Below are 15,480 nucleotides of genomic sequence, written 5' to 3'. Positions count from 1 at the left end.
CCCTCTGGGCTCAACTTTACTCCCTAATTTTCTACTCCCTTCCTCCCAGCAGCACAGGGGGAATGGGGAATGAAGGTTGTGGTTCATCACACACTGTCTCTGCCGCTCCTTCCTCCTCAGAGGAGATCTCACACTTTTCCTCTGCTCCAGTGTCTCCAATGGGAGATAGCCCTCCATGAACTTCTGCAATGTGAGTCCTGCCCACAGACTGCAGTTCCTCATGAACTGCTCCAGTGTGGGTCCCTTCCACGGGTGCAGCCCTTCAGGAACAGACTGCTCTAGTGTGGGTCCCTTCCATGGGTGCAGTCCTTCAGGAACAGACTGCTCCAGCATTTATTTTATTATCCTTTTTAATATGTGAAATTAAATTCTGAGGAAGATAATGAGAGAATTCTATTTTAAAACGTTGAAATAGAATTTTTTGATAGTTACTTGAAAATTATTTCAACTGGGTTTGGAATTGCAAACTCACCAAATCCAGTCATGTGGGACTAAATAACAAACTTCAGTACAAAGCGGCCTCCGCCCACAGCTCTTGTTAATAAGAATTTCAGTCCTAGAAATAAATGAGAAGTGATCAGCATTGATGGATGACATAAATCTGGGGGTTTCCAGGCATGATTTGGTGCTTATAAAGAGCAAAGTGAACGCAGCAGCCACTAGTGTATATTCTCAGACTTCCTACTGTATTTGGTGCTCTACAAAGCGTGAAGAATATTGTGTTTGACAAGCATTGCACAGCTCCTGATCAATAAACACTCTCAGAAGAAGATTCCTACATAAATGACACTCATTTTCACTTTGATCCTGGATCTATTTTCATTGACATAGGCAGCAGTGTTAATTTATTATTGGTTTTACTTCATCTGCTATTGTTCACTTTTATTCTTCAAGCACAAAAAAATCTCCTATATATGGTAAATAGCAGCACTTCTTAGAAGTAGTGAGTAATGGGTCATGCATGCTACACCATATTTGTGTATTGATTTTCTCTCAGATTGATGCATGAATGCAAATGGAGATTATGTGGGTAACTTTTCTACTATTAAGGCAGAAATTGATCTGGGCTGGTAGATCAAAGTCTTGCTTATGGTGTTATACATTTTTACTGCTATTATGTGGCTTGATGAAACTGAATTTTTTTGGAGGATTTTCCAATATTACTTGTACCTTAGAACAGCCAAATTAAAATTGCATTGTTTTCGTTAGTACCCCATTTGAAAGAACATACAAAATGACACTTAATGTTGTAAAATGAAAATGTCATTATGCCTAAAAATAATAGACCTGAACATCCCGAGAACAATTCTGATGCTTGTAATACCACATAGATGCATAAGGTGCTATAACTTCACGTAGTTTTTGGTAGAGGAGTGCATTATATACAATAGTAGGACTGAGGGGAAAGAGTAGGTGTATTTGGCAGGAAGGCTTGTGTAAATGTATAAACACATAAGTATACAAGTGAAACATTCTTGAACATGCCACAAAATATTTTTTTCCTTTAAAAAGCTTGTATTTTTAGAATTAATTTATTAATTTTGGAGGTCAATTGTGTTCATAGATGTTGATCCATCTCCCAAGTACATTCAAAGCACTCCACACAATTAACAGATGCTATGGGATACAGACAGTGAAATGAGTACAACTGAATCAAAAAGTAACTGCCTTTGAAATTGCCAGTATGGCGTACAATGAATTGGTTAGGGCACAAGAAATATTGACTAGTAGATTTCAAATTACTATGGAACACAATGAATTTAAAAGTTGCAAAAAATGATCTTTTATTTATTTAATTTCAGTTCTTTGTGAAAAGTTCCAGCATGCTAGCTATGTATGCCAATAATTCTGGGGGGAAAAAAATACAAAGAAGTTTGATCTTTGAACAAATTCATTGGTTTTCCAGATTCAATCCTAAATGCCAAAATCAGAAGATAAAATAACTTTATGTACTGGACATATAGTTCTAACTTGTAAAAGTGGGCGATAGTTCATTTAACAAAACTGTCATTTTACACAAACGTTTTGAAAACGTTATTTGCATCAAAGAAAATGAAAGTTCACTACCTAAGGAAGAACAAACAAAATAAATGCAAATTTTTTATGGTGATGAAAAAAATGGATAGCCTCAAATTAAAATACTTTCCTCGATAATATATTATTCTTATTGTTACACAGAAAAACAAAACACATTATCTTTTCATTCTGATAAGTTAGGCAAAATCTTGGTCTTACTTGACTTCAAAAAATCTGTTGCCTTCAGATAGCCTGGGATCTGGTCTTTGCTTTTCACACTAATCTGTCAGTATTTGATTTTTATTATGTATGCTTATGAATATGTATATACTTATAATTGAACATGATTTCTACAAGCAAAAACAATGCTGTTGGCATTAGGTTTCTTTTTTTCACTGTATTCTGGTATAGTAATTTGTCTATGATAATGGGAAACTTAAGCAATGATTTGGCATTCATGGTGTGAATGCATTTCTGAAAAATTTGCTTTTCAAGTGTAAGTGCTGAAAGCCAAATCTGGGCTCACTGTACTTGTACATGCACTCACAGACACACACAGAGGCACATCCTGATAATGGCAAAGGCAATTATGAACTCAAAGACAGAGACATAGCTTTTTTATTCTCTGTTCAATATCTGTTACATAAAACTCTTGCTTGTGACTGGGCATTTCATAGCTACTATGGAAATATATATAGAAATTACACCTCTGAAGACCTGTATGTATGCATTTCTTGTGTGGTTAAACATGCATCTTATGCAGAAATCAGGTATGTAATGAGAGCCTGTTACCACTCCAAGAACACTTAATTCTCAGACAAGTCTCAGACAAGTCCATCATGACCTTGATCATTTTGTTCTTCCTTTTGGCTTGGAACCATTTGTCCTAGAGTACTATGGAGCAAAAATTGGTCCTGGTAATGAAAACTGTTGATGCATGCTGATTGACACATTTTGGAGGAGTCAGAATAAGCCTGTAGTAAGTCCTCAGCTTTTCTTCATTGCTTATAAAGATGCTGAAGAAGATTAAGGCATTTTTAATGATACTTTCATGACTCTCTTTCCTTCTACATTTCCCTTCAAGAGAACTTCAAAATCCTGTTTTCACCCTTGTATTTGGATGGAGCTTTGAGCAACGTGGTCTAGTGGAAGGTGTTCCTGCCCATGGCAAGGGGACTGGAACATGATTATCTTTAAGGTTCCTTACAACCCAAACCATTCTATAGTTCTATGAATAATACCTCCTTTTGTAGTCATAACCACCTACGAGGGCATTCAGCTATTTCTTCTACCATTTTGCTTAGGTTTTGGATCTTCCGAAGTTCAAACCTTCTCTGTATCTGGACTCACTGGAGACCAAGTATCTAGCAAAGTCATGTTAGGATGGGATGATACTAGCTCTGTAGACAAACCAGCTGCTGAAGCATTAGTAATAGTGTATGTTAAGAAATCCTGATCCATCTGTTTTATTCTGAGTAATGCTAGTAAGAAGACAGCTTGAACTTCCACTGGCCATGTCCCTGAGGGATTGGGATGATGGCCTGGGATGTGAAAAGGCCTAGTTTACATGACTCTTCTGTCTGATTTTGAAGAAGATTTCTACTCTGAATTAGGAAGGTTGGGTTTTGCACCACAGTCTCTGTTTCTGCCTGACTCTGAGCTGAGATATGCTTTCTAGATAGTGCAAAATTTGTTACCTGAAACTGTCTCTTGAACCTTAAACTTGCATATCCTCGGTTGACACCAGCACTGCCATGATAGCATGCATCACTTCCAAAAAAACTATTCTCTGGTGAACATCTTGCAAAAATTTCTGTAGTTACCTAGTTTGATAAAATTATTTTTTCAGTGGTTTTATTTGTCAGCTGTCTGACCAATATATTCAACATCAGGAGTGGTCTCATGCTTGAGCCGATTGCTTTTAAATATTACAGTTCCACCATGACAGCAGAGAGTAGAATTGAAAATGGAAATGTGTATAATGGAAAGACACTGTCTTGGATAAGTGATAGGTAGTGGTCAAACTGGTAGAAAAATTTCAGCTTCCTAAGAAAGCAGAGAAACCTAGTGCAGGAAATAAAAAAAATAGCTTTGGGAAGAAAATATCAAAAAACAGGTTGGGGAAAAATGAAGAGTAAATGGCAGGATTAAATAGGGTCTTCTCTTGGCTTCCAAATAAAAAGAAAATTTAAAAAAAAAAAAAAAAGCACTGAAGATTATAAACTTTGTTTGCTTACTATGAAGTTAATTTGATTTAAGATAATCAGGAAGATATCTCGATGTACTCTGTGGTCTTGCTGATCAACCAAGAAATAGTCATTGCACAGTGTGTGAGTTCTTGTTTTAATGACTAGGACTTTTTCTCTAATAAAACTCTCATAACAACATGGATAAACTCTGCCACTTCTCATGATTCTGCAGTTCTACTGATAGACAATTAGCATGTAAACTTCATCCAGATGCTGAAAGCTCTGTATTACATTCTAGTTTTATACTGCAAAGAATGACTTTACTATTTGTAAAGTTCTTCTTTGTTTAACTTTTTCCTAAAATAATTGGGATTATAGCAACTTGTTAGGCACAGAGTATAACTGGAGGATAAATGAAAATGCGTGATAAGATAGTATACTATGGTTTGAGTAAAGAAATTACTTACAGTATATAATTTTCTATTTTTAAAAGATTTTCTTAAAATAAAATAACCAATTTCATTCTGCTCAAACATTTCACCTCTAAGGGAACTGTTCTTGGTGCAATGTAGGCAAAATTCTGGCTACAGTTTATTGTTGTTCATTAGAATCCACAGCAGTTATTCCTTTAAAAATCATTATTGCTCTAAATAGTGTCCTACTTTCAAACTAGAAACTTAAACTGATGTAAGTCCTATGGGTCGCAGACAGCAGTCATCATGGTTTCATGGGAAGCATTGCTACACTCTTCTTATTACTCCAGATTTGATACTTCAACGTACATCTTTTTTTCTCATTATAGGAGACTGGTCAGGCACTATTTTGCCTCAGAATAATTTTAATTTATTTCAGTTAACTGATGGCCTGATGGTTCAGTTGAGTTATTTTGCCTTCCAGGGAAATTATTTAAGCTGTTAAAAAAGTAGAACTCCTCTCTGGGTTTCAAAGTGGTGTTAGTTATTCCAGTGCTCCCTTTCTAGGCGATCACTGTGTGATTGCTTTTAAACCCAGCACACTGATTTGGTGATATGCAGTTTGGAGAGACGTTTTCCCATCTTTCTGCACTGCGGGGCTTTGTTGCGCAATCAGCTCCAGCTCCTCTTCTAGCAGTGGCAAAGATAGCAGGTGGAGCTCTGAAGGCTGGCAAAGGAGCAAGGAAGCACTGTGCAGAGTTCTTGAGACCTTTTTCTCTCCTTTGGGTTGCTCATGCCTGCAGGACATACAGAATAAATAAATTGTACATTAGGTCTTTTGGATGAGAGGAGATCTTTGTACAAATTTATTTTGTGTTTATAGAGAAAGTCAGAAATGTATGTACCATGCCTACTTTCCTTTAAGCTGCAGACAAGTGCTTTTAGATATGTAGAGAATAATTACTTCTGAAAGGAGTATTTTAGACAACAATAATAATAATGATAGCAATAGTAATAATAATGCAGTTTGGAGTAGTACAGTGAGGAAAATAGCCACAGCACATACATGTAGGCTCTTCTGTATGCAAAGAGACAATTCAGGAATCTAAACAGAAGTTGACTTGGCTGAGGATAGAAGAACTGAAATGGTAATACAGTTGAAATTTGTAATTTACTATAGCAATTAAAAAATGCATTCAGTACATGTTGTACAGAAGCATGCTTGCCTCTGAGAGCAGTCACAACACTGGTGCTTCCAGCTGGGGCTCTGCATTTCAGCAGTGGTAATTTCGCCCTCTCACTGAGCATTGTCATCAACATTCATTGTCTCTGAGTTGCATCCTTTCTAAGCATGGTTAGAGTACTGTAGGAGAACCAGCAAATTCTCCTCTTCCGCTTTGGATCAGTAGTTCCACTGAAGCAAATTGTTCTTCCAACTTCTTTCTATATTATCCGTCAGTGTGTTTCCATAAGTTAGAGTACAGCACAGAGGGTACAGTACTTAAGTCCATGTGCACAGCTGCTGCCTGTATGACTGGGTCTGCCTTCTTCACTGTGAGAATTTTTGTATGGATCTCAGACAATAAAACAGGTTAGTGGCTAAATTAATGTAGCCACTTACTTACTGTCCTAGGAATTCATATTCCTTAGGCACTTGTAAGACATCTATAGGTCTTTGTTGGATACTTTGGGAATTTGCAGCTCCTTGTAAAACTTGACCAAGTCACAGTTCCTTTATTTAACTTGATGGAAGGATGTTCTGCAGAGATGAAAAGTTTAGATGTTATAAATGGCAGGGGAGAGATGGAAGGAAGGAAGGAAGGAAGGAAGGAAGGAAGGAAGGAAGGAAGGAAGGAAGGAAGGAAGGAAGGAAGGAAGGAAGGAAGGAAGGAAGGAAGGAAGGAAGGAAGGAAGGAAGGAAGGAAGGAAGGAAGGAAGGAAGGAAGGAAGGAAGGAAGGAAGGAAGGGAGGGAGGGAGGGAGGGAGGGAGGGAGGGAGGGAGGGAGGGAGGGAGGGAGGGAGGGAAGGAGGGAGGGAGGGAGGGAGGGAGGGAGGGAAGGAGGGAGGGAGGGAGGGAGGGAGGGAGGGAGGTGAAGGAAAATAGAGGAGCAAGCATAGGAGTTGTGCATGTCCTCAAGGATGAAGGCATCAAGTTTAACCATGAAATACAGGAGAAAAATAACTAAAATACCCTTCAAAAGATTAAGGAGGTTATTATATTTAGGTAAAATAACCTTAGCACCCTCAGAGAAGTAACACTATTTAGCTTTCACCATGGAATCAGGAGTATGACTGACTCCATGGATCATTTGCAAGTGTCTAAAATGTCTTTGTCCACATCTGAGCCAAACACTCTCCTTTTTTAACCGCAGAGAGAAATGGAAAAGTTTTGGGCACATTCACCTCTTTCTAAAGTGTATCTCTAAAAGAAATCAGACAAACAATATACTGAAAGTACCAATTTTTCTTTGTTAAGTATGGAAAGGAGGCCACAATGTGCAGGTCATCTGTAGAATCTACCTTCTAGATGTCTAAAATGAGGGGAAATTAATCCTGCCTGAAAGATACTGAATCAGTTCATGGCTAAATGTGATGATGGACTCTCTACATCATTTAATCTCTGCATCAGTTTCTGTCTGCAAAACAGTTGAAATGTGCTATAATTTCCTCCCACTCTCAGTTTGTCATATTTATTCCAGTTGAAGACTGTGCAAGCAGGGACTCTGCCTTACTTTCCCAGTATCTTACTGTCCAGTATCTAGCCCCACTCCCATTTGCCATGCTGGGTATCACAATTATATTACTCAAAGGAACAATGACCTCTCTGTGAACTTGAATTGTATGTATCATATATCATTGTACACAGTGAGAAGTCTACAGATTGCTTTACTTTATACTATTCTCAAGTAACTTATTCATAGACATGCATTTCTAGATACAATAACTGAGTAAGGGAAACGTAAAAGCTTGGCACAATTTCCATAGACTCTTTGTTTTCCTTTTTTGCTTTGACAAACAATGTTTGAAACATTATCATAACTTTTTATTCCATGGTTGTTGGGTTGGTTACTGTCAGTAGAAGCACCGGTTTACACAGCCTCTGACTCCTTACACCTATTTCTATGAAATTATCTCATTTGCTGTGGTTTAAAACTTTCTCCAGTGCAGCAAAACAGATAAGGGAGCTGATGCAGCCTAACAATAAGGCAGCAGAACCAATGGTTCTGTCCCATAATGCCAAATACAGGCTTCTGAAATGTCTGTTCGACATCTTGGGGTCACATGCTTTTCATTGGCACAGTAATTGTGAAAATGTACACATTCATCTAACAGAGGCATGATGGAAGCACCCACAGGCTTATCAACTTCTTCCAAAAATATCTATCTCGAATCAATATACCTAATGCACAGGAAATTTTCCCTTTGACTCATTGTTCTAAGTTTCTCTCTCCACATCCCACTCTCAGATTTTTATTTACCTTTGAATTTGTAGTTTATGGTAGTTCACTCAGTTTACAGTGGCCTTCAGAGATTCTTTGGATGGAAGAAGTTATTCTTACTGAATTAATTTCTTTTCTGTGTAATATTTAGCTATAGTCAAAGTATGTACTGTATTAAATTCATTTGTTCATATGCTCTCTGTTACTAGAAGATTAAGCTTTAATTAGTCTCAACTAATGAACCTAGTATGCCTCTACTTGGATGAGTCGTATATACATTCCTTGGGAGATTAATCTTTCTGTGCTAATAATTTCTTCAGTCTCATGGTGGCTTGCTAGTAGGACAGACTTACCTACATATTGCATATGACTTCTGCAAATATCATATTCTATAAAGTCAAGGATTGTAACAAGAAGCAATATAATTTATTAGGTCAAGTCTGACATAATCAAACGAAACTCCATAAAAGTTCTCAGGCATATAAATTCCTTTTCACATCTGAAATGGAAGTATGTCGTGGTTTGAGCCCAGCCGGTAACTCAGAACCACACAGCCGCTCGCTCACTCCCCCTCCCCCGCCTTCTTCCTCCCCCCCGCTCCCGGAGGGATGGGGAGGAGAATGGGAAGAATGTAACTCCCACGGGTTGAGATAAGAGCAGTCCCGCAACTAAGGTATAACACAAAACCACTACTGCTACCACCAATGATAATAACGATTAGTGAAATAACAAGGGGAGAGGATACAATTGCTCACCACCCGCCGACCGATACCCAGCCCGACCCGAGCAGTGATCTGGGCCTTCCGGGTAACTCCCCCCGGTTTATATACTGGGCATGACGTGCTGTGGTATGGAATACCCCTTTGGCTAGTTTGGGTCAGGTGTCCTGTCTCTGCTTCCTCCCGGCTTCCCCTCCTCCCTGGCAAAGCATGAGACTGAGAAAGTCCTTGGTTGGAATAAACATTACTTAGCAACAACTAAAAACATCGGTGTTATCAGCGTTGTTCCCAGGCTGAAAGTTAAAAAACACAGCACTGCACCAGCTACTAAGCAGGAGAAAAATGACTGCTATAGCTGAACCCAGGACAGTATCCACCCCTTATTCCATACCATTCACGTCATGCTCAGATCCCACATCTCTCAGCACACCATCACCCCTGTCCCATATATACACATATATATACACCCACACCCACACACAGAGAAAGATATCGTTCCCTAGTCCATGGACCAATCCCTGTAAAATTGCTGAACTCATCCAGTCCATGATGTCAGGCTCCATCTCTTGTAATAGTCTTTCAGGGCAGGAGGGACGGTACATAGTGTTGGGTTGTTGCCTGCTGATGATACCGCCAAACTCATCTGGTCACTGCTGAGCTCGTCTGGTTTCCTCAAAATTCATTCTTTGTTGAGGTGATGATCGGAGGGAAGTCAGGGTCAATGGCTGGTGACCTGAAGATATCTAGCTGGTGGGCTATAAAAGTGTTATAGAGCAGGCAACAGCGTACAATTGAGTTCATTGGCTGTTTTCCCCCAAAATCAAATCCCCTTGAGGTACACATCGGACTTCCCCATCTTCCCGCATTACCCACCAAGTATATCCAGGTCCCTGAGCAAAAGCAACCCCACGAGTGGGTTTGCCTTTACCTGAAGCAGGAATAACCCAGACTGTCTTCCCCAACAAATTCTTTATGTGCACCACAGGAACTTTATCCCCCTCTACAGTACGTAAAAGTTCTGATTGGGCTGGGCCAGCCCTGTTGGCAGATCCCCTACTGTTGACCAACCAGGTGGCTTTTGGTAAATGTGTATCCCAGTGTTTGAAAGTCCCACCACCCATTGCTCTCAGTGTAGTTTTTAACAGCCCATTGTACCGTTCGATTTTCCCAGAGGCTGGTGCATGGTAGGGGATGTGGTATACCCACTCAATGCCATGCTCTTTGGCCCAAGTGTCTATGAGGTTGTTCCGGAAATGAGTCCCATTGTCTGAATCAATTCTCTCTGGGGTGCCGTGTCGCCACAAGACTTGTTTCTCAAGGCCCAGGATAGTGTTCCGGGCAGTGGCATGGGACACAGCATATGTTTCCAGCCAGCCGGTGGTTGCTTCCACCATGGTAAGCACATAGCGCTTGCCCTGGCGGGTTGGTGGGAGTGTGATATAGTCAATCTGCCAGGCCTCCCCATATTTGTACTTCAGCCATCGTCCTCCATACCAGAGAGGCTTTAACCGCTTGGCTTGCTTAATTGCAGCACATGTTTCACATTCGTGAATAACCTGGGCAATAGTGTCCATCGTTAAGTCCACCCCTCGATCACGAGCCCATCTATATGTTGCATCTCTGCCTTGATGGCCTGAGGTGTCATGGGCCCACCGGGCTAAAAATAATTCACCCTTATGTTGCCAATCCAAGTCCATCTGAGCCACTTTAATCTTAGCAGCTTTATCCACTTGCTGGTTATTCTGGTGTTCCTCAGTGGCCCGACTCTTGGGTACATGAGCATCTACGTGGCGTACCTTCACCACCAGGTTCTGCACCCGAGCAGCGATATCTTGCCACAATGCAGCAGCCCAGATGGGTTTACTTCTGCGTTGCCAGTTGCTCTGCTTCCATTGCTGCAACCACCCCCACAGGGCATTTGCCACCATCCATGAGTCAGTATAGAGATAAAGTACTGGCCATTTTTCTCGTTCAGCAATGTCCAAGGCCAGCTGGATGGCTTTCACCTCTGCAAATTGACTCGATTCACCCTCTCCCTCAGCAGTTTCTGCAACTTGTCGCAGGGGACTCCACACAGCTGCCTTCCATCTCCGATGCTTTCCCACAATACGGCAGGACCCATCAGTAAACAAGGCATATTGCTTTTCACTCTCTGACAGTTCATTATATGGTGGGGCCTCTTCAGCACGCGTCACCTCCTCTTCTGGTGACATCCCAAAATCTTTGCCCTCTGGCCAGTCCATGATGACTTCTAGAATTCTTGGACGACTGGGATTTCCTATTCGAGCTCGTTGTGTAATTAGTGCGGCCCACTTACTCCATGTAGCATCAGTTGCATGATGTGTAGAGGAGACCCTGCCTTTGAACATCCAGCCCAGCACAGGCAACCGGGGTGCCAGGAGGAGCTGCGCTTCAGTTCCAATCACTTCTGAGGCAGCTCGAACCCCTTCATAGGCTGCCAGTATCTCTTTTTCAGTGGGAGTGTAGCTGGCCTCGGATCCTTTATATCCCCGACTCTTAAAGCCAAGGGGTCGACCTCGAGTCTCCCCTGGAGCTTTCTGCCAGAGGCTCCAGGTAGGACCATTCTCCCCAGCTGCGGTATAGAGCACATTTTTCACATCTGGCCCGGCCCGGACTGGTCCAAGGGCTACTGCATGAACTATTTCTCGTTTAATTTGTTCAAAGGCTTGTTGTTGCTCAGGGCCCCATTTGAAATCATTCTTCTTCCGGGTCACGTGGTAGAGAGGGCTTACAATCAGACTGTAATTTGGGATGTGCATTCTCCAGAACCCCACAACACCTAAGAAAGCTTGTGTTTCTTTCTTGTTAGTTGGTGGAGACATTGCTGTTATCTTGTTGATCACGTCTGTGGGGATCTGGCGGAGTCCATCTTGCCATTTTATTCCCAAAAATTGAATCTCCTGTGCAGGTCCCTTGACCTTATTCCGTTTTATGGCAAAACCGGCCTTCAGCAGGATTTGGATTATTTTCCTCCCTTTCTCAAAAACTTCTTCCGCTGTATCACCCCACACGATGATGTCATCAATGTATTGCAGGTGTTCTGGAGCTTGCCCCTGTTCCAGTGCAGTCTGGATCAATCCATGGCAGATGGTAGGGCTGTGTTTCCACCCCTGGGGCAGTCGGTTCCAAGTGTACTGGACGCCCCTCCAAGTGAAAGCAAACTGTGGCCTGCTTATGTTCAGAGATTAGCTATTTAGAGGACTGCTGTTCCTATAAACACTTGTTAAAAGTTGTATTCACAGGGGACCTTGAACCATCTTGGCAAGCTAGCATACACAGTACAGATGACAATTATTGATAGGGAAAGTATGAAAGTAGCTGGAGAACACATTATATTTATCCACACTTGCACATTGCTTCAGAGGATCACAACTTACATGCTGTCGTGGTTTGAGTAGCTACTGTGCTTGTCACTGGGGTTGGTGTGGCTGCGGTGCATGAAGTAGCCACATTGTCTGTTGCTGTCAGGGTTTGAGTAGCTGTTGTGCTTGTCACTGGGGTTGGTGTAACTGCTGTATTTGAAGTTGGAGTAGTTGCGTTGTCTGTTGTGGTCAGGGTTTGAGTAGCTGTTGTGCTTGTCACTGGGGTTGGTGTAACTGCTGTATTTGAAGTTGGAGTAGTTGCGTTGTCTGTTGTGGTCAGGGTTTGAGTAGCTGTTGTGCTTGTCACTGGGGTTGATGTAGCTGCTGTACTTGGAGTAGCTGTGTTGACTGTTGTGGTCAGGGTCTGAGTAGCTGCTGTGCTTGCAGTTGGCATAGCTGCGTTGTCTGTTGCTTTGCCATCAGATCCAGAGACATTTTTTTCCCTTTGAAGGTGCTGGATAGTGTTGAGCAGGGCTCTGTAGGCATAGGCCAAGCCCCAGCACGTTGCCAAAATTTGTCCCTCTCTGGTATAACCAGGACGACAGCACACCTCGTTTAAGTGTTTTACTAGTTTTTCCGGATGTTGCACTTGTTCAGTGGTGAAGTTCCAAAGCACTGGAGGGGCCCACTGGCCTAGGTACTTGCCCATACTATCCCACACACCCTGCCACTCATAACTGTCCAGCCTCAGGGAAAATCTCCTGGTGGTCCTCCTATATCGTCGTCTAACCCTAGACCAGATTCGAACCTGATACTGCTGAATTTTTGACATTAAACGAAATAGGATGTTCCTACGACGGGATGGCCGTGGGTAAAACACACTCCGTATGTTTGCCAACATGCTGATCCCCAGCACAATCAGCAGGCAGGTTTCAAGGGTACTCAAAGGCCATCTAAAACCTTCAGAACTCTCAATTGCTGTTGCAAATAGGCTGGTGGGGGAACGGGGGGTGAAAGAGAATGCTTCCTTCGTAAGTTTACCCCTCGAGGAGAAAAAAAAAGATATGCAATTGCTAAAATATTTCATTATATACCTCCCAATGTATAGTGGTGATGGCCACGCTGGAAGCACAAACCAGACCAGTTTCATGATCAATGAGTCTATTGTATTACAAGTCATTACCATGAAGTACAGTGAAACAAGAACCTTAGCCCAGGCCCCCCAGCCGATAAACACTAAAACAGCAAATAGTGGCTGTAAGTAAGGTACAACATGCTGAAACTCTGAGATCAAGCGCAACACGTCTGAGAGCCAAATAATCACCATTGTGACGAGTAGTAACAATGAATGCTTATCACAAATATGATTAAACACACTCTGGTCAGATCTGTCGTTATCTCAACCTTTCGTGCCCCACATTGGGCGCCAAAAAGAACTGTCGTGGTTTGAGCCCAGCCGGTAACTCAGAACCACACAGCCGCTCGCTCACTCCCCCCCCCCCCCCTTCTTCCTCCCCCCGCTCCCGGAGGGATGGGGAGGAGAATGGGAAGAATGCAACTCCCACGGGTTGAGATAAGAGCAGTCCCGCAACTAAGGTATAACACAAAACCACTACTGCTACCACCAATGATAATAACGATTAGTGAAATAACAAGGGGAGAGGATACAATTGCTCACCACCCGCCGACCGATACCCAGCCCGACCCGAGCAGTGATCTGGGCCTTCCGGGTAATTCCCCCCGGTTTATATACTGGGCATGACGTGCTGTGGTATGGAATACCCCTTTGGCTAGTTTGGGTCAGGTGTCCTGTCTCTGCTTCCTCCCGGCTTCCCCTCCTCCCTGGCAAAGCATGAGACTGAGAAAGTCCTTGGTTGGAATAAACATTACTTAGCAACAACTAAAAACATCGGTGTTATCAGCGTTGTTCCCAGGCTGAAAGTTAAAAAACACAGCACTGCACCAGCTACTAAGCAGGAGAAAAATGACTGCTATAGCTGAACCCAGGACAAAGTAACATACTTCAAGCAAAGTACAGAAATTGGTCTCAGTTCAGTTTCATTACTGTTAATCACTGTGACTGTCTGAGAGAAAAGGATAGTTAACATCTATGAAGCTGAGGGAGCTGTTAGTAAGGAGAGAGGTGATAAGGTCAGTAGCCTCTACTGACTAGAGAGAGAGGGACAGATTATTATCCCCTGTGGAGTCACAAGGGTTAGCAAAAGAGATACTATGAAGAAAATCATATAATGTGAAATAAACTAGCCTTCTCACTGAGTTCTTGATTTTATGATTTTTACTATTTTTATTAATTTTTTTTTTACAGTAGAATAATAAGCTTTATATCCAGACTCACCTTCTGAAGGTTTTAGATACCAAAAGTGACAGCTGCTTTGAAATGGAGGAATGCTGACAAAAAGAGACTCTTGATTTGTAATTATAAGTTCTTTCAAGCATGCAGTTTCACCATCATTAAGGCACTAATGTCTACAGATGACTTATATAAAGGCATACTCATGTACATGCTACACTTGCCATAAAGACCCCTACTGCCTGATTCATGTATCAAAAGAAGATAACAGAAATCACTCAAACCTGAAATTAGGGCAGGGAAGACAGCCTACAGAGGGAGGGATTTTATGCAGCCTTGATACAGAATCTGGTAAATGATGTGGCCATGTCTGTGGCCATGGAGCCATCCAGAAATATCAAGTCTTGAAATTCAAGATGCCTTTCAAAAATTTACTCATCAAGAATGATTACTGAGAGACTCTTCCAGTTCAAATAGATCAACATTTCCACAGACACCTAAAACTAAAGGAAATTAGAATTGAAAAGTTTATTTAAATTCTATATTTCACATGAGCATTACTGCACAAATTTCTCAAAACATATTTTATATGCAGTGTTTTTATGAAGCTTAAAAAATTAGCAGGTCAGTGAGCAACTTTCTGTATCTCACCAAAATATATATTTATTTTCTGTGCTATTATTGCAGGTGATTATGTAGTCATGACTATATACTTCGACTTAAGTAGAAGAATGGGATACTTTACTATTCAAACATACATTCCCTGTATATTAACAGTTGTTCTTTCCTGGGTATCCTTTTGGATTAAAAAAGATGCCACACCAGCAAGAACAGCATTAGGTAAGTTGTTAATAATTCTCTTTCCTGCTGTTTTTGTGTAGTTCCTATACTATCATTTGAAAATATCAGCTTCCTTTCAAAGACACCACTGGCTATATCCTTTGGATTATTGCTACCACATCTTGCAAACCCAGAGCTACTTACCACTGAAGCCTCTGGTTTTTTACCTTTAATAGGGTAATTAAAAGTAAACTATTCTGACCCTTTGGAATGACACTAGCATAATATT

General features: G+C 41.4%; 1 protein-coding gene across 4 annotated transcripts in view; it reads left to right on the top strand.

Annotated features, from left to right (window-relative positions):
- GABRG3 (gamma-aminobutyric acid type A receptor subunit gamma3) overlaps positions 1-15,480 on the top strand; it is a 391,763-nt gene that overhangs the window by 288,627 nt on the left and 87,656 nt on the right. For 3 of the 4 annotated variants that reach the window (XR_003989999.1, XM_030476091.1, XM_030476089.1), the window contains exon 8: positions 15,099-15,251. The exons of the other annotated variant lie outside the window; for it this stretch is intronic. Coding sequence is in view for 2 of the 3 variants with exons in the window: in XM_030476091.1 (XP_030331951.1) it covers positions 15,099-15,251 (153 nt within the window). In the remaining variant the exon portion in view is untranslated. The remainder of the gene's footprint in view (positions 1-15,098; positions 15,252-15,480) is intronic. 4 annotated transcript variants of the gene reach the window in all.

Source organism: Strigops habroptila, chromosome 2 (genome assembly GCF_004027225.2).
Source record: "Strigops habroptila isolate Jane chromosome 2, bStrHab1.2.pri, whole genome shotgun sequence".
Classification (NCBI taxonomy): Eukaryota; Metazoa; Chordata; class Aves; order Psittaciformes; family Psittacidae; genus Strigops; species Strigops habroptila.
The sequence above is the reverse complement of the archived record's forward strand: the minus strand, read 5'-3'. Positions and strand labels throughout refer to the sequence as shown.